We start from the raw sequence: 20,716 nt of genomic DNA on the forward strand, positions 1-20,716 counted from the left end.
TATACAATAAAAATGCCCAAAAGCAGACAGTTCTTCATTGAGGTCATTCATCAATAACTTCAAATCTTATTCATGGCTGCCAATTATCAAGATATTTAAAAACTATTCTTTTATTCTCTTCTTTTACCCACATTTATTTCAGAAATTATGAAAAAAAAAAACCTATCTGAATCCCTAAAATTACATCCTTTCTTAAATACTGGTTAGTGAAACTGGATATCAGCACACCCTCTCAATGAACCATCTCACAGCGGTAGAGAAGAGAGTGTAAGCCGCAGGAATGGGACAGGAGGTACCTATCCTTTCCAAAGAAGTCAGGATCTCTCAGGGCTTCATTTTCTCACTGTCAACCTCTTAAATGGTCTTTTTTAAGTAAGCCATATTATTGCTTACTGCTTTCTGGTTTCACCTATAAGTACTCTGCTTTCTGAAAAGCTGAAAATAAATTCGGAATTTCAGCAACAAAGTGAAGATCTGGATTCTGGGCTTTGCAAAACTGTACTAAAATATTTCAAAGCATGAAGATATATTTTATACACATGAATATAGATTTTATCTATTAGATCAAAAAAGGCTCCAGAAAATTATGAATTCATCCTCCTAGAGCACTAAAGAATGAGAGTGAGATGAGGGAAAAATAAAGGAGAGAGAAGTATGAGAGCATGACGGTTTAGTTAGCAGGCAGCAGTTCACTAGTGGACAGCAGTTTATTGGTTTCTCTCAGCAGTGAAGTCTCCTCCTCTTGGGCGGTTTGCACTGTGGCTGCAGCTGCGTACCTTTGGTGGTATCAGATATGCTATTTAACAAGGCACACATCATATCTCCCTCTAAGTGGTGAGGGTTTAGTATATGTGCTGGCCTCTGAGTCTTCTTAAATTGATTCTCTAGCTCCAGAAATCCTTGATCTCCTGAGAGGATGGTGAAAGGAATTTGCTTGGGTAGTTGTTCATCTAGACGGCCAGCCTAAGTTGGAACAAATGGCATGTGTTGACAAAAATTAGCATTTGAGTTTCAAGTCAGGTTACATCTATTTCAGAATGAACACATCATAGAAAGGTATATTTAGCTTATTCCCTAGCTCCCACTAAAGTATAATATAAAGATCTTCATAAACGAAATATACCACATTTAACCAAATATAAAATGCCAACAAGTATAAGATAGCTATTTCATGTACCACTAAGAAAGAAAGCCAAAAGGAGTCAAACAGGAGGCCCCCACACAAAGCTGGAACGCTGAAAGGGCTACACACTCAATCTCAGGGTAAGTCAGAAATCGATCTGTCATAGAGAAAAGGTCAGCAAGGTTATTTGCATAACGCAATCTAGCACTGGAAAGACAGAAAAAGAAATGCCTTGTAGTTCAAAACAAGCAGCAGTCAACAGGTTTGCAGAATTGCCATTTGCAAAATTCGTGTTATCGGTGTGATACATAAACACTTAAGCAGAGAATTTAATTTAAACTGGGTCTCAGTTTGGTAGTTTCTCTAGGTGACTGGCAGAGACAAAAGCAAATGCAAATCTCATCTAGACCAACAGTGATTATGAAAGTGACTCCCAATTTGAGACATGTTAAAGTGTGGGAGTGTCGGAGAACAGATCAAGTAGTGTCATATCTTGCTCATGTATTCCACAAATAGTTGAAGGTCGACTATGCGTAGCCGAGAGTCTGCTAGAACTTGGGGATAGAGCCGTACATAAGTATCTACGGACTCCCGTCCTCATCAGCCATAAGTGGAACCTGATGCAGAAGATTTTATACAGAAATACAGCAGTGAAGAATGAGCTACAGTCATTATGATTCAAGTGGGGGAAAAAATCCAGACGGGTCCTAGATTTGCATTAGATTTTGAATAAAACAATGACTCACATGCATACATATGGCAAAATCAGCAGCGTCTTTTCTTTTACTACAGCGAGGATGAAGGAAGAAGCACCCAATTCTATTCAGGTAATTATAGATCTTACAGTTGAGTGGAGGCTTCCAATTGGTGTTTCCTCCTATTGTTTTTAGAAAAGGCATAAGTGATAGTCAAACAATAGGGAAAAGAAATAACTGAAAAGTCTATCAAGGAAAAAAAATTCTAGGAAAAAAACTTTTCTAGGGGGAAAATACTAGATGAGAAGGAGGAACAATGCAGTTCTAGTGCAGATATCACCACCTTGTTGTTTTACAACCTTGGGAAAGTAGACCAACTTCCCTGAATCTGCCTATTCATCTGAAAATTCCCAGTGATGTTACGGAGAATCAAAACTAATGGGTGTGAAAATGCTTTGAAGGGTACCATTCTATGTGAATAGAAGCATTAGCAGTTTTTTACATCCAGGTCAAGGCTGTACGGCGGATAGAAATGATGGACAACCAGCAAAGCCAGACTTACTGAAAGGTTGTGCTGGCTACTTTATCCAGGCCAGTATGTTTCTATCCTAAATCCCAATCCTCCTCTGTCTATGCTGTTTCCCATCAAACATGAAGTATATCAGACGCTCACTAAACTTTTGTAAATCAAAGAAGTCTCTCTCCCAGGTTCGGTCAATGGTTTGTAAAGAGATTTAGATGAAGGTACACATATTGATGAATAGTAAGGTTGAACTGAAGAGGCAGTTATGGCATGTTGAAAATAACACTAGTCCTGTAGCCATAAAGCCCAAGTTCAAAAGCTAACTCTACTATTTATTAGTTTTATACTTTGGAAAAAATTAACTTCTCAGCCTATTTCCTTATATTTTATTTTTTTATTTTTAAAGGTTTTATTTTTCCTTTTCCTCCCAAAGCCCCTCAATACATAGTTGTGTATTTTTAGTTGTGGGTCCTTCTAGTTGTGGCATGTGGGACGCTGCCTCAGCATGGCCTGATGAGCAGTGCCATGTCTGCGCCCAGGATTCGAAGTGGCGAAACCCTGGGCTGCCAAAGCAGAGTGCGTGAACTTAACCGCTCAGCCACGGGGCCTCCTTATATTTTAAAAGGGAGGTAACCATAATAATCAACAAGCCTGTGTTAGCACCAAGTACAGTACCTGGCACACTGAAGGTGTTTATTTAGTCTGCTTTTTTTAATAAACAGAATAAAGGTTTTTTGAATCTGTACCTAAAGATCCACAAACTTTCGGTAACCAAACAGAGCTAATATTTAGCATAGAGAAACGTAAAGAGAAAAACATTCTAGCAGAATAACTATAATGCAAACTGACAATATTCCAATTATGTTCCTATGTTGTATTAAGCAAAGTTCAAGAGGGGTCCTTTTAAAGTGAAGCATATTCGAAGAGAAAAAAAAAGGGGGAGGTTGTCTCAAATGTTTCCCTTACTAACCATACCTTGAAAGCCCCAAATAAACGTTCCTTGGTTAAGATGCCCTGGTAGATGACCAAAAAAGTTTGACCAGTTATCAAAATCTACAAAGACTATATGAGTCATGGTTCGCAGGTAATCCAAATCTGGAAGCTCAACATCTTCTTCATCTGAGAAGAGAAAAATAGTAACACAAGTTTGGTGAGAATTAGCTAAAAATATTTTAATTTCTAAAGTTTAAAACATATTAGAGAACCAATATGCAAAAATATTAGTCTTGCACATTATTCATTTCTATCTGAACCTTTTCGTGCAATCCAAACCTGTACATGACACAGTACACATATCAGATTAAAATTTTCCTGAGTATTTCAGAAATTTGATTATCCTTTCTATAAATATATGCCATTGTTCCTAAACTTTCTTTAAAAGTCATTTATAAAAGGAATTTTTAAAATAATTAATATACTGGAAGAACTAGAAGACCAAGTTTTAAAGCTAAATAACCAAAGACTTGCACCATCCATCAAAATAAAATTTCAAGGTTACCTGCTAAGAACTTTCTCCCCGCCAGAATTTCATTCTTTTCCTAATCTAGACTGAACTATTATTAGCCCTCTGGCTCTGTGATTAGATATCCTCCAGAGCAGAAATGAGGTAACTTACAGTCCTGCTGCCATAATGTGGGGCACAGTGGGTACCAGTGGCACACCAGCACCTCCCACCATAAGCACATCTTTCCTGGCTCTCTCAGCTTCTTTCACCGTTCACCATTCTCCAACTCTTGTTCTCCCTCCCTTTACCTTCTTTCTTACTTTTCTACCTTGACAAGGCCTTAAAGCTTCTAGCGGTAGCAATGCAAATCTTAAAATTTTTAATTATTTTTAAAATAAATAGCTTCTACTCCACCTAAAAGAGACACCCTCAAGTATACTACTGCCATCCCCTCCCATTTCCAAGCCACCCATCTTATTATAACTTTTTAAAAAATTCTCAGTAATTGTAGATTTAGCTACTACAATTATCTTCTCTCAAACACAGACCAACTGGCAAGCCATGCTGTGGCAGGCGTCCCACATATAAAGTAGAGGAAGATGGGCATGGATGTTAGCTCAGGGCCAGTCTTCCTTAGAAAAAAAGAGGAGGATTGGCAGCAGTTAGCTCAGGACTAATCTTCCTCAAAAAAAAAAAAAAAAAATCACAGACCAACAAACACTAACTCCCAAAAAGTGATCAGAAGAGAAAAGAAAAGCACAAGGGAACATAAAGCAGTGTGACCACTGTTTCACTGTTGGAAGCAGTTAAACGGGTCTGTAGTATGCCATTTAACAATTTCTCAAACATGCTGTGATTAAGGTGATGCTGGGATCTACATAGGCTACAGAGCAAGCCTGTAAAGTCAGCGGTTCATAAAAATATTTTATTAGCTGAACATTTCACATATCTTCATTGTCTCCACTCTACTTCTATAACTTACTGAGTTAATATTTATTTAAAAAATATACTTAAAATTATACTCTAAACAAAACAAATTATACTTCTAAACAAAAGAAAAACACTGTACTCTTTCCGACTGACTTAAGCTCATTACATGGAAAAAGGGAAGTCTAGACTAAGTACAAACAAGAGGATTCACAGCTCAATTTGCTCCTTCGTTTACTGCTACCATTTGTAGCTCTACATCTAATTGCTATTTTAACTGTAAGAAAAAGCTTTGCTTCTAAGAAAAACATAAAAAAATACAAATTCTGAAGTGACCTTTAAGATTTCTCATACTTACAGAATAAGGCCAAAATAGAAACAAAAAGCACTGACTTGATTTATCTTTTTAATAAACGTAAATCTAAATGATAAGAAAAATCTAAATGATAGTAATCTCCAGGACGGCTTTCGAATCTAACTTTCAGAAAGACTATCAATTTTCTTCCTCCTCTCAAAATTCTCATGTCTTTTGTAAAAGAAAAGAAAAAGTTATCTAAAATACATTATTATTGGGGCCGGTCCAATGGCACATTGGTTAAGTGTGCACACTCCGCTTTGGCGGCCCGGGGTTCACCAGTTCGGATCCCGAGTGCAGACATGGCACTGCTTTGCAAGCCATGCTGTGGTAGGCGTTCCACATATAAAGTAGAGGAAGATGGGCACGGATGTTTGCTCAGGGCCAGTCTTTCTCAGCGAAAAGAAGAAGATTGGCAGCAGATGTTAGCTCAGGGGTAATCTTCCTCAAAAAAAATAAAATAAATAAAATAAAATACATTATTATTTAAAGCTAACATATACAAATTACTAAAATTAAATGACTAATGTATCATCCTGTTTCTTACTTCAAAATTGAATCATTATTAGCTTTCACAAAAATGATGGCCACAATACATGTATGTTTCTATATCCATATGTGGAATTTGCATTAGACTTGTAAAGCCATACCTATATTCTGAGAGCTTAGGTCATTCTCGGCTCCTTTCTCCACGTCTGAACTTTTTGGACAGCTTACTGCCTGTTTCGGTTTTCTCTCTGTGCGTGAAGTACTGGCAGCAAACTTGTAGAGGCTTGTTTTTTCAGATCCAAAATGAGCCACACTAGGTTTCTGCGAGAAGCAGTGCTTTCTATGGAAGTGCTGCTGAGCACTCTCAGGATCATGAAATGTTTTGGTGCAGGTGCCACACTTGATCGCATACTGCTGCTCCTCCTCACTCTTTTCTTCTCTGTGCACTTGATGGATATGAGTGTTCATGTCGGCTACGTTCTGTGCTGTTGCGGAACATAAACTGCAGCGAAACCACAGTGTACCTTTATCCAGCATGATTTGGAGACATCGACTATAATCTTCCTTTCTGTTGACTTTACAGATGTAACTCTCACGGCAACCACAGGTTAACAGGTTGCTGATCTCTACTACTGGAAAATCAGTCTCAGTTTTAATCGAAGTTTCAGTTTTTTCTGACACAAACACATAATCTATACTGTGGTGCTCCTTATAATGACTCAAAAACGCTTCTTCCACATTAAAGATAAGATCACAAAGCCCACAGAAGTACTTTATCTTTATCTCATTGTCATGTTCATCCTGGCAATGTCGGTACAGTGTTTCTACTTTGTGAAAAGTCTTTTTGCAATGGGCACAACTGTATCTATGGAATTGGTGACTTGCTAAAGACATGCAGTGCTGCTTTACACATTCTTGGGAATCAAACATATCTTCACAAATTCGGCATTGCCATTTACCCCTTGGAGGACGGTTCGCTGGGGAATGATCGGTAATAGTAATAGTTGAAGAAGGATTCTTAGCAGTCAAATTACTCACCAGCATTGTAGAGGATGATGCTAAAGTTTCACCTTCTACCTCATCCGTCTCATAAAAATATCTGTGTCCATTATGAAATTCGGTCACATGTGCCATGATAGTCTCTTTCCTTGTTAACTCCTTTTTGCATGTCCGACACCAGAAAAGAAAGTTATTTAAATGTGCCCCTCCGTGAATGCGGCTCATATGTAAACGGATGACCCCTGAATCTTCACACACCTTTCCACAGACCACACACTTATAACACATTGTGTTTGCCGAAAAAACGTGCTTTTCTACTGCATCTTCACTTGGGAATTGTTGACGACATTCACAAAACCAGGTTTTAACAAGTGACTTTTCTTTCTGGACACAGAATCTATCTTCACAACTTTTATCTCCTAAATTCATCTTCTTTTCTGGAATGGTGCTGTGATCTTGTGAGCCAGATTCTTGAACAGACATAGTTCTTTTAAGAGATGAAAATTTTGATTGATCTAGCAATAGATGCAAGTCAGAAGGAGGTTTGTTCCCTTCATTGCTGTGGCAATAAAGTAAGACTGATTCTTCCATTGAGTTAATGGCTCGGACTTTGTGTCCTGAATTCTTCTTGTGATTTCGGGTACTGCTTTCATCCACAAAGCCTTGGTTGCAATTTGGACAATAACCTCTCAATATGAACTTCTCTGCAATCTGGGCAATGCTTTTCTCAGCTACAGCTACAGGACCAGCATTTCGACAACGAACTCTAAATTGGATAAAAAAAAAATTAAACTCATAAGTATTTTCTAAATATAGTATCTCTGCTTTTTTATTGTACGAATTATAGAACAATATAAACATAAGCACTAAAACATATTGTTCAATAGAGATGCAGATGATATATTATTATTCTATCATCCCCAAATACCTGAGTACTACCTACGTTTTGTCTGTTTTTAATCCATACACAAGAGTAAAACTGTGATCAAAAGATTAAAAAAAAATTCAGAGACACTTTAGAAAACTAAAAGGAGTATCAAATGCACTGATAGAGGATCTTATCACACAAGCAAATTATGAACCATTCTATCTATGTATGTATGTATCTATCTATCTATGTATTTAACATATTTTAAGAGTGGGAAATTATACAAAATGTGGTCTTTAATTATAGTTGAATTAAGTTGGAAACAAGAAATAATAATAAAAGCCCCTAAATATTTGGAAGTTAAATCTCTAAATCTTTAGAAGTTAAATAACAGATTTCTAACAAATCTATAGGTCAAAGAAGAAATCAAAAGGGAAAACATAAAATATTTTTAACTGAATGAAAATGAAGACAACTTACCAAAATCTGAGGGATGCAGGTAAAGCAATGATTAGAGGGAAATTTATAACTTTAAATGTTTATATAGAAAAAGAAGGCCCAAAGTCAATCTAAGCTTCTATGTTAAGAAGCTAGAAGAAGATAAGCAAATTAAACCCAAAGTTGAGAAAGAAATCAACAAACTAAAAAAAATGGGCAAACAGAGAAGCATCAGTGAAATTAGATGCTCATTGTTTTAAAGATCAAAGATTTTTTTGAGATAGATTATAGAAAAAAACTTAAAATCTAAAAGAAAGTTGAATTTTTTAAAAAGTGAAGTAAACAAAATATATTCCTGAAGCAAGAATAAGCAAAGGTTTCTCAGACAAGACAGAAAAAGCAGGACCGTAAAAGAAAAAAAAAAATCAATAAATTATGCTTATTGAGATTAAAAGCTTCTGTCCATCAAAAGACAATATGAATATGCGAAGTATAGACTAGGAGAGAATACATTCACAGTACATATATGTGACAAAAGATTTGTACCAACAATATGGTAACACTACCACACTCACTATTAAAAAGGTTAAACAATCTAATTTTTAGAATAGGCAAAAGACTTGAACATTTAACAAACAAAGATAAATGAATGGCCTATAAACACATGAAAAAGTACCCAACACCATTGTTCATCAGGGAAATGCAGATTAAAACCACAATCAGACACTCAAACAAACAGCTAAAATGAAAAGACTGGCAGCACCAAACCTTGGCAGGATGGAGAGTAACTGGAATTCTCAAACCTTGTCTACTGGTACGAACACTTTGGAAAGTGTTTAGCAGTTTCTTATAAAATTAAACATACACCTACTCTTTGACCCAGCAATTCCACTCCTAGACACTCATCTAAGAGAATGAAAATGTACGCCCATAAGAAGACTTGTACAAGATGGATATAGCGGGTTTACTCACAATAGCTAAAAACTGCAAATAATCCCAATGTCCATCAACATGAGAATGAATATATTGTGCTATATTCATACAATAGAATACTACTCACCAATACAAAGAAACAACATACTAAACAACACAGACGAATTGCACAGCTACTATGACAAACACAAAAGAGAGCATACTATATGATTCCATCTACATGAAGTTCTAGAGGAGACAAAGCCAACATAAGGTAGAAACAATATCAGAATAGAGATTGCCTGGGGGTGAGAGGATGGGAAATGACTGGGAAGGGGCACAATGGAACTTTCTATGGAGAGGTGATATATTATAAGTGTGGATTAACAGATGTATCCAATTGTCAAAATCATAAAACTTAAGATCTATGCACTTCAATGAATTTAAATTGTATCTCAAAAAACAAAGAACTTTAACAAGTCAGAACCAGGACGATGAACCTCAGTAATTATTCTGAGTATATACAGCATAATTATACTCTGCTACCTCAGTTTTATTAAGAACATATTTTACTTGAAGGTTTGTAAAAACAATTGTTCTATTTAAACAAACGCAATTGTATCATTTAGTAGATACAAACTTTTAATGCATTTTAAAGAATTAACAGGAAAAAAGCATCTAAATGTAAACTACAGACTTTGAATCATAATTCTAACAAACCAAATGTAAAAAAGCTTTATGAGAAGGGCTGGCCCCGTGGCCAAGTGGTTACAGTTCCACACACTCCGCTTTGGAGGCCCAGGTTCACAGGTTCAGATCCCGGGTGTGGACCTGCTCTGTTCACCAGCCATGCTGTGAAGGTGGCCCACATATAAAGTAGACAAAGACTGGCACAGATGTGAGCTCAGGCCTAATTTTCCTCAAGCAAACGAAAAGAGGAGGACTGGCAACAGACGTTACCTCAGGGAGAATCTTCCTCACCAAAAAACCCAAAAAAAACTTCATGAGATACTCAGGGAAATTAGATGACTGCCTAGGTATTTGATATTTAAAAGCTACTAGTTTTCTAAGGTGTGAGAATGGTATTGCAGTTATTTTTTTAAAAGAGAGAAGAGTCTTTATCATTTATAGATACATACTCAAGTATTTACAGATAAAATGACATGATTGGCTTCAAAATAGTAACTTGCAGGGAGCAAGAGTATAAATGAAACACGACTGTCATGTGTTGATAGCTAGTGAAGCTGGGTGAAAGGTACATGGGGTTCCGTACACTATTGTCCTACTTTTGTATATTGCTTGATAATTTCCATTGTAAAGACAAAAAAAAATCCTTGATTATTTGATAAATGTGGCCTTTCACTGAAATTTGTCTTTCACATTTATGAGATACTTTCCATTCTGGTTGACTAGAAAGCAAGGTTCTATTTTAACCCTCCCCTCCACTAGATACACACTCATAGAACACACACAGAACTCAGAACTGTTAGCTTGTTCTACACTCACAGCAATATCAATATATCCACTTTTTCCACACCTCTGACTTCTCTCATTATGGTAAATTTGATCTCCAGGCAAATGTACACTCTCTTTTTAAAAGGAGAAACATGGAATAGAAAGTACTCGTTGAATCCTCCCACTGGTGAAGAGCTTATTGGGCAGGATTCCCTTATAGCCCAGAACTAGACCTGTACAAACCTGAAATGGGCAGTGAGCTCCATGTGGGAACGCAGTGTCTGGTGGCAGGCCACACACTTAACTTGAAATGCAACATCTTTGCACAGAGAGATCAAAAGTTTCTTTGCAAAAGATGGAAATGATATTGGATGTGCTATTCCCTTGTCATCTGAAAGACAAAAGAAACTATAACCTGCAAAGATTTGAATAGAGAGTGACCCAACCTTCCTCCCCTCTGCCTTTCTCAACATTGGTACAAGTAAAAGAAAATAGTCATTTTGCGACAAAAATCGAAGGGAAGTCATTTTCTAGCCTTAAGTGTAAAACATGCTGAACTCAAACTCAAATTAAAATTTGAGTCTTGAATGCAGAGAAACACCCAACTAACTTCCCAGATATCATGGCTATACAAAAACATTATGCTGAATACATGTTTTCTTCCCAAGTTTCCCTTCATTCCTCAAAGCAAGGAAATCTTACCCTTAGGTACAGACAAAAAAATGAGAATCTTATTTGAAAAATAAAAATTAAGATAAAAACCTTTCACTTTCATAGTTCTCAAACAAATGTGAGGATATTACCTCAAGAATTATCTGAGAAGTATGGTAAATCAGCAAAGATTAAAGTAGCTAAGTAATTTTCAGCAGAAGAGAGTATTAACATACCACCCATTTTAAACCTCTGATGGAAATGATTCTTTCCAGACATATGCTTCAAACACTCATCCTTGCTGCGAAAAAGAAGGAAGCAATTTGGACAGGCAAAACACTGAATAATCTGAGGAAGAAGGTTGTTTTTATGTCCATCATCTGCAGCTTCCTAAAATATAAGGCAAAGCTGTATTATAGACAACTAAAATCAATATTCAATTTCTTAAAATAAACTTTCAAAATTTCCTATTTAATATTTCTTTGGAATATTCTGTACTGGTTTTTAACATGAGAACTTTTCTTCCCTAAGTGTGAAGTGTGGAATTTTTATCATAAATGAGGTCAAATATGTAAAATTTTTAGTTCTTTTCCTTAGAAACAAACGATGACCATCTTTCTGTGACAATAAATACACATATACATTTGCTTTCTATATAATTTTCCCTTTTTAATATACATCCATAGATAGTATATAAATGCATAAATGTTTTCAGATCCCATTACTTTTTCTTACGTTTTGCTTTATTCACTCTACCCTGCAATATAACCTATGTTGTATTCTGTAAATTTCTCCATGCTTAATCATCTACAAAAATATATGCAAATAAACATACAAAGGGGATTACCATTGTTTTATCAAATATAGTCATCCTTTCAGATTCTTCTGCCCCTTAGTTTTCTTATTCTACAATATCTAATGGAAATCCCTAAAAATTAACTGGTATAGCTCTAATTCATTTTTCTGAATGACTGCAAACTACTCCATGGTGTGGATTTAGTAAGATTTAGTCAACTATTCATTTCCAGGTGCCTTTTTTTTTGCCACTATAAACAATGACGTCGTAAACATCCTTGAATATATATCCTTATTTATAGGTGCTTTTCTCTCATTATCAGGAGTAGTCCTAGTGGGTTAAAATGTTTATTATTGCTTTTCAAAAAGGCTCTACTAATTTGTGTGTCCCCTAGCACTGAGTGAGCCTGGCGCAATAGCTATTATAGATCTTTTTTTCATTTTTCCAGTCTGACAGATGTTGTGATACTGTTCATTTAATTCACGCTTCTTGTCTACTAGTGAGTTTGAACATTTATTCATAGAAAGTAATTTAACTGGTTGCCTAGGGCTGGAGAGGACGGGCTAGCAAGGGGCAAAAATCACCCTTAATGATAGAACGGCCCTAGGAACAGAATGAGAAAAAGTGGCAACACCTATTGACTGACAAGTGACACTGAGGCACACTAGAGCTTTTAGTATGACCTCCTCCTCCTCCACCACCACCATCAAAAAGGGAGACAAGCAGGAAGTTACCTGGTGACATACCCAGCGGATGGCTTTAATGTCAAAAAACACTAGACACCTGCTATTCAAAGAGGGACCCAAGGACCAGTGGCACCGGCATGACCTAGAAGCCTACGGGCAATACTGAATCTAAGGCCCCACCTCAGATCTACTGAGTCAGAACCTGCATTTTAACAAGATTCCCAAGTGATTCATGTGCATGTGCACATTAAAGTTTGAGAAGCACTAATCTAGACAGAAGAAATTGGAGATGAAAGGAAAAGAGGAGGGAAGCAAGGCAAACAATGCAAATTGTGGACAATGTCACTCTCTTTCATTGAAGAAATGTCACCTTCACAAAAAAGAATTCACAGGTATACAATCTTCTAGCGACCTCTCCTGGCTGATTTAAGATAGGCAATGACAACTTAATGCATACTAGTTTCCTTTAGAGTCCTCATGACAGATACTCCAAAGAATAAGGAGTATTTACGGAGAGCTATGTGTCAGGCCCTACGTGCTTTATACAGTATTATATTTTTTCTCAACAATTTTGTATGGAAGTATAACACTTCCATTTTAGAGATGAAGAACTAAGCTCACAGATGTTCAGTAACTTGCTGAGAACATACAGCTAATAAAAGTGACAGTAGAATCCAGGTCTGTCTGACACCAAAGACTTTGCTCTGTTTCACCACACTGCTTCCCAGAAGGCTGAATATCATAAATTTACTTCCTGGAGAGAAGGCAAAGGGAGTGTGAATCAACACAAAATGAGTGATTCCCGCAAACAAAAGGAACAAATTAATGAAATTTGGGAAAACACAAGTGAGAGTATTAATAAATTTTAAGGTTAAAATACCTATTCAGATTTACTAAAATAAAAAAAAAAAGAAAACATGCTCATTATAATAGACAAAACACTTCCAGCACGAATAGGGAAACATGCCCTGAAAGAACTCTAGTTCTGAAAAAGGTGGAATATTAGTGATCTACTGCAAACACTAAAAAATTTATGGAATGCAGTCATTTTGCACCCTTTTCCCCTTCTCTCGCCAAACCTTTGTCACAGCAGTAGACAGCCCTATCATTTCTTCTTCAGTGTCTTTTGGCTTCACTTTAAGGTCAATATTCTAAATACCATTACCTAAGTAAATCCTTTCCTCACCTCAAAGCTAAATTACTGCAAAAATCACCTAAACTGATCTCCTTGTTCACATCCTTGAATCCACCTGAACACTGCTGCCATTCTAATACTCTCAAATCTCTAGGGACCCCTAGAAGGGGGGAAGGAATTAGGTTCTAGAATAAAAAGTCCTTCTAGCTCTAAAGGTATAAAGCATTATTTTCATCATGTCACTATCCTATAATAGTAACCTCTTGCCAACATCAAGTTTAAAATCTTGTGCCTTTACAATCAGGAGTCCCCAGATTCAATGATTTGCTAGGACTCACAGGACTCAGCATATAGTGGTACTCATGACTAAGATTTATTACAGTGAAAGGATCAAAGCAAAATTAACAGGAGGAAAAGGCATACTGGGTGAAGTCCAGAGGAAACCAGGTGTAAGATTCCAAGGGTCCGCTCACACAGGACACACTTATTCCTCCAGCAATGAATCGTGACAACACATGTGAGCTCTTGCCTACTAGGGAAGTTTATTAGAGACTCAGTACCTAGGGTTTTTATTCGCAGCTGGTCACATCTGCCTATTACATACCAGAATTCCAGACTCCCAGAAGGAAAGCAGGTGTTCAGCATAAACCACATCGTTTGCATCAACAGTTCAGGTACAGTGAGCCACTGATAACAGAGAATGGCAGGAATCCTCCAAAATCCAAATTTCCAGACACCAGGCAAGGGCCAACCTTACAAGCAAGCCTGTGTAAGGACAGCAGTCTCAGGTCTGCTAACTACTTTCTGCATACTACCTACTCCCAAATTCACTAATCTGTTTAGGCTCTTCAAAGTTTCCCAGAATTCTATCATTTTTACTTTTCATCCATCCAAATTGAATCCTTGAGGACCTCTTCTCTTCCATAATGTTTTTGTCAGTTTCTCCCAACATATCTCTCCCCTTTCTCTGAACTCCTATTTCACTTTATGATGTGCCATTAAGGGACGTTCATTCTAGAGCACAAGCTCCTGCGTGTAAGAACCATAGTTGATTTCTCTTAGATTACAGTGACTAATCAGTGTTGAACAAGATACAGGCTCCCGGAAAATAATTGCAAATTGTGTATCTGATAAGGGGCTAATATTCAAAATATACAACCAACTCATACAACTCAATAGCAAAAAAACCAAAACAATCCAATTAAAAACTGAGCAGAATATCTGAATAAACATTTTTCCAAAGAAGACCTACAGATGGCCAAGAGGTACAGGAAAAGGTGCTTAACATCATTAATCTTCAGGGAAATGCAAATCAAAACCACAAAGAGGTATTCACACCTGTTAGAATAGCTATTATCAACAAGACAACAAATAAGTGTTGGTGAGGATGTGGAAAAAAGGGAACGCCTGTGCACTGCTGGTGGGAATGTATATGGCGCAGCCACTATGAAAACGGTATAAAGGTTCCTCAAGAAATTAAAAATAGAACTACCATATGATCTAGCAATTCCACTTCTGGATATTTATCCAAAGAAAATGAAAACACTAATTCCAAAAGATATACGCACCTCCATGTTCACTGCAGCATTATTTACAATAGCCAAGATAGGGAAACGATGTAAGTGTCCTTCGATGGAGGAATGAATAAAGAAATTGTGGCATACATATATATACAATTGAATATCATTCAGTCATTTAAAAAAATGAAATCTTGCCATTTGCAACAATATGGATGGACCTTGAGGGCATTATGCTAAGTGAAATAAGTGAGACACAGAAAGACAAACACCGTATGATCACTCTTTTATGTAAAATCAAAGAAAATCAAGCTCATAGACAGAGAGAACAGACTGGTGGTTGCAAGAGACAGGGGTTCAGGGGGGTGAGAGAAATGAGTGACCTATTTTTTTTATTTATTTTTTTCTTATTTTTGAGGAAGATTAGCCCTTAGCTAACATCTGCCGCCAATCCTCCTCTTTTTTGCTGAGGTAGACTGGCCCTGAGCTAACATCCATGCCCATCTTCCTCTAGTTTACATGTGGGATGCCTGAAATGGCATGGCTTGACAAGCAGTGCATAGGTTGGCACCCAGGATCTGAACCGGGGAATACTGGGCCGCCGAAGCAGAACATGCTGCGCCACCGGGCCAGCCTCTGTTATGTTCTTTTTAATTAACTGAATAAAAATTAAGAAAAAAAAGATATAGGCTCCCCTAAACTAATGACTTAGCGTATAACAAAATCTGCTTCAAGATACATATCTATTCTGGGAATGTTCTCCAGTGCCAGAGCAGGGTGTAAGAAGACTGAAGAACTCAATCAGACATACTTGACAGTGCAAGCTTTAATTCTCTGCCATGAGACTATACAGAATCCAAGATACTATGAACATTACTTTTCAAGTACAAGTGTAGATATGAGCAAATTCTGAAAACATGATTTAAAGAAAAACTCTATGGTTCTCAGGACATTAGCATTTTACTATTTCAAAACCTAATATTCACTAAGCAAATACACCAAAATATGGATCTTCTCATAGGTTTTTAGTGCCAAGGATATTTAACGTGATACTGTTTTTATTTTTACTTTTAAAAAATTTTCTCCCTTTTTTTTCCCCTCCCCAAAGCCCCAGCATTTAGTTTTATATCCTTATAGGTCATTCTAGTTTTTCTATGTAGGGTGTCACCACAGCACGGCTTGATGAGTGGTGTGTAGGTCCACAACCAGGATCCAAACCAGCGAAGACAGGGCTGCCGGCATGGAGGGCGTGAACTTAACCACTCAGCCATGGGGCTGGCCCCAGTACTGTTTTAATAACAGAAAAATTTAAACAATTAATACATCTAATAGGAAATTACATGAACTATAATACATTCATACAGTAGAACACTATTCACTAATTTTAATTGTATGCAATGATTCAACAAATATTTCAGCATTTATGTTTACAACACACTGCCTTTCTTAACTACAAAACAATTTAGATACCATATCCCATGTAAAAATATTTATATAGTAGAAATATATATATAAAAATGTTAACAGTGAGGCTATCTCTGTGAGATTAAGAATGATTTCTTATTTTCTTTTTGTTAATATTTTAAAAATTTTCCACAGTGAACATATTGCATAATTAACATTTTGTAATGTTAGTAAGTCATTAAAGATATCTGATATCAAATATGGTATAGAGTTCTGTATCACATGGATTTGCACATACCATGCATCAATTCATATCCCTAGAAATTTAACACTAAATGAAGAGTTAGATAACACAGCCTTTTAAATACTAGATCTATTTCTTAATATTAGCACTAATGAAGCAATTGTTATTTACTATTGGCTCTAACATTTCAACAGGCAGTGAAAGGTAGCGGACTTATGAATAAGGTTCTAGTTCTCATCATGTGACTAACTCACAGAGCATCTTGAACAAGGTAAGGTAATTTCACAGAGCAACTCCATAGAAGGAAAGGCTTCTATAATAATCTTTAGAACAGCTGGCTTTCAGCTATCAAGTTTACCTGCCCACAATGATTTAGTGTTCCAAGTCATTTTATTCTCCATAGACAATCACAATTTTCTTTCTTTCTTTCTTTCTTTTTTTTCGGTAAGGAAGATTGGCTCTAAGCTAATACCTATTGCCAAGTGTCCTCTTGTTATTTGAGGATGAGTGGCCCTGAGCTAACGTCTGTGCCCATCCTCCTCCATTTTGTACATGGGATGCCTCTACAGCATGGCTTGACAAGGGGTTTATGTCCACGCTTGGGATCCAAACCCACAAACCGATGCCACCAAAGCAGAGCATGCCGAACTTAAGCACTACACCACCAGGCTGCCCCAATAATCTCAATTTTGATCCCTATGTGCATCATTGGTGATTGCAAGCTTAAGAGCAGCAAGAAAACACCTATATCCAACTCCACAGTCTCTAGAAAAAAACACCCACTCTTAAGTTAGGACATGCTCTTACCTTAGCCAAAAGGTGATCTCTATATTGCTGTTGAGTAACAAAAGTTTTATAACACACTACACAAGCAAAGGAACTGAAGAAAGGTCCATGTAGTGTAATTGTCGGATCACATGGAGAGTGATCAAACCTACTTGGCAAAAGAGAGGTAACATTAGAAAAGCCCACGTTCTAGGGGCAGAACTACCTTGTTTCATTTGTTAAGCTAAACAAACATACAACCACATATATTCAGAACCTTATACTTTTCCAGTGAAATATTGAGTAATGTTCTTCATATTCAAGAAATATCAAGTGGCTCCCATATACCACGCAATCCCTTCAAACAGTGATCAATAACAGCTAGCTCAAGATTTCATAACAGTACTCAAGATTCAATAAAATGGAGTTAAGCATGTCTTGTCAAACTGAAAAACTTCCAGTTTAAAAATTACAGATCCATCATCTTTTCCTTCTTGCCTTATTTATCATAAAGCTCATAAATAATTTTAAATGAACCATCAGAATAACAATCTCATACCAAGATTTCTAGCACACCCCTGTTTCGTCTCCTAAAAATGGTTTTTAATCCTTTTAATGCTCATTCTAACTATTTAACAAACATGTCATTTTAAACTGCCTTGAAGACTTTTTAAAATACTTAAGACACAGTATGGTACCCAGTTATTGGTAGAAGGCTGAAGCTCCCTCTAGAAGCCTCTATCAGTAGAGTAAGGCATAAGTACAGTGAGACACCTGAAAAAGATGTGGCTTAGAGCTCCAAACTCTCAAGTCCTATCTTTAAACCATTAGTAGGGGAAACTGTGACGGTAAGAATGTTTAATGCCTTTAATATTGTCTTCCCTTGATATTTACTTTCTCAAGCTCTACTATTCAAAAATTCAGGAAATGAATAGGATGGGTTTCATAAATAGAATATTTATTGTTAATTTTGCTACATTTGGTTTCCCTTTAGCATTTATTTTGTAATGCCATATTAGCTTTCTTTAGGCTAGACCAAATATCTGTAAGTGCTTTGTTTCTCTTGAAATTTGCATTTATGGGCTGGATTTCTCTAAAACTGATTCAACTGTATATCAACGCAGAAGTCTGTTCAGAATTTTATGAGACAGAGTATAAATAAATACATAAAGGCTACATGCCTTTAAAGATAGAGTATCACCAGAAAACTCTGACTTTGAGCTTTCTAGGAAACCTAGGAAATGTAAATTAGAAATAATTATATCATAATAGCACAAAACAATTCTGAGTTTGGACTATAAAGCTGTAATCACAATGGCAGACGTGTGTCATGGTTTCATTTTAAGAAATCACTTTGTAACTCATTTGATCTTTAGCACCCACTATTCTGAACATCATGCTTACCTTTTCAAATGTCCTAAGAGAAGGTGCCCATTATCAAATTCCTTGTTACAGTGCATTATGGGACATGAAATTGGTTTCCCAGATACCCGCATTTGGCCTCCTCTTCGGAATGAACTTTTTGTTCCAGAATTAATTGTGCCAGTTTTGAGTCCTGCATCATTGGAATATAAATTCTTAAGATCCTATTTCAGATACTTGTCCTTTAGACAGGTAATCAAAATTATGACAAAACAACGAAAATTATGATATAGGATCACCTGGGTGATCCTAATCGTAATTAAGCGTTTACAAGCTTTCTTATAAAACACATAATAACCTAAAAGCAAATAGTTATTTGGGACAAGTAAAGCTGTTAACATCTCCAAGAAACATTCTCTTGAGAAAAAAAAAATGTCCTTAAGTTCAACAGACAAAAAATGCCAAAGATCAAATACATTAGAAAATCCGTTGCTCTAAAGAACCCCCACCTCCCTTCTTTTCACTTATATAAGTTGGCAAAGATCTTTTCTTCTAATTCTTATTTTCTCTTTCATCTATATTAAACACCTTATAAGGTTTAGCTATACTATAGAAGATCTGGGTTCTATGAAAACTGTGTTGAACAATGTAACTAGGAGGGCAGGAAGGCAAGGAGAAAAAGAGCATACCTTCTGATACTTCCTACTTACTTTACAGAACACAAAGCAGAGATTCACTTACTGTTGTTCTCTCTCTCCTTTCTATTTATCCTATTTTGTTCCTTCTCTTTTTCTCCTTTCAAAGCCAATTAGAAAATAGTTCGCCGATCATTACTTTCTCTTAACTAATCCCCTTTTATCCTGGTCTACTCTTCCTCCCTTTTCCTTCTTTATAATCTTGGTCTTACGGTGATACAACTCTTGTAGATTAACATCCCTGGCCTAATTTTGTTCCCAAGGAAGTTCCCAATACATGATATATGATGGAAAATTTAGAGTTACATTGTAGAAACAAAGAACTGTGAAACTGCCAGGAGGATTCTGATATACGGATAGTTTGATTGCTGTCTCTCTTTTATTCTTGTGGACCGTCCCAAAAAATGCCTTGAATGTTTCATACAGCAGAAAACTGGGTATTTATCTTTGTGGCAGTTTGTACAAAGTTCCTAAGCATTTAACTAGAATAGAATATTATTCCTCCAACATCATCCAGTTTTAAGATCCCCAAATCGTTATATATGCTTAAGGTTTCAACTGCTTTTATGCTGTTTCAGTCTTTCTGGAGGCAATGCCACTATTGAAAGCTTCCAAAATGCTTATAAATGTATTCTGCCAACAAACAATGACCAGCATAGCATTAATCATATTTTAATCTTAAAGAGGGATTAACTGACTACACGTTTTTATCTTCAATTTTTTTAATGCAGTCAGAATTATGACAATTTTTATTTATTGTCCATTCACATTCCAGATGTCACCCATTAAGACCTTTATTTAGCCAAATAGAGGCTCTGGATATAAATAAAATTGGAAAAAACAAACAATTGAAAGAAAATAAGTTTTACCACAGAACTGCAAAATGCAGACAGATTTAAACAGCTCTTTTCCTTAAATAGTACACAGAATGCAGTTTTTAAGTTACTAAGTATTCAAATGTATGCAAACTGGCCTAACTGTAAAAGTCTATAAAACATGGATTTCTAAAGTTAGAGTAATTATAAATAAAGTACTTAAACTACTTCTAATCAGAGAACTGAATTACAATAGCTGGATACTTTGGAATAGAGGGAATGAGTCCCTTAATGCTACTGAGAAGCAGAATCTCACTTTTTACAATTAAAGAGAACAATGAGTCATCTCTGTTTTCTCCAGCCACACCCTCTTCAAAGATCTCAGCACTCTCTAATGCCCATTTATGAAATAGCACGG

At 36.4% G+C, this 20,716-nt stretch overlaps 1 protein-coding gene across 5 annotated transcripts in view; it reads right to left on the bottom strand.

Annotated features, from left to right (window-relative positions):
• ZNF451 (zinc finger protein 451) overlaps positions 1-20,716 on the bottom strand; it is a 79,948-nt gene that overhangs the window by 24,737 nt on the left and 34,495 nt on the right. For 4 of the 5 annotated variants that reach the window (XR_011504918.1, XM_044776910.2, XM_044776909.2 and 1 more), the window contains 8 exons: positions 18,831-18,981; positions 17,469-17,595; positions 11,116-11,269; positions 10,472-10,619; positions 5,718-7,321; positions 3,317-3,460; positions 1,870-2,000; positions 777-963 (listed from right to left, as the gene is read on the bottom strand). Coding sequence is in view for 4 of the 5 variants with exons in the window: in XM_044776910.2 (XP_044632845.1) it covers positions 777-963; positions 1,870-2,000; positions 3,317-3,460; positions 5,718-7,321; positions 10,472-10,619; positions 11,116-11,269; positions 17,469-17,595; positions 18,831-18,981 (2,646 nt within the window). In the remaining variant the exon portion in view is untranslated. The remainder of the gene's footprint in view (positions 1-776; positions 964-1,869; positions 2,001-3,316; positions 3,461-5,717; positions 7,322-10,471; positions 10,620-11,115; positions 11,270-17,468; positions 17,596-18,830; positions 18,982-20,716) is intronic. The other variant, XM_070514632.1, reaches the window with a different exon arrangement.

The sequence above is a fragment of the Equus asinus genome, chromosome 8 (genome assembly GCF_041296235.1).
Source record: "Equus asinus isolate D_3611 breed Donkey chromosome 8, EquAss-T2T_v2, whole genome shotgun sequence".
In the NCBI taxonomy this organism is placed as follows: Eukaryota; Metazoa; Chordata; class Mammalia; order Perissodactyla; family Equidae; genus Equus; species Equus asinus.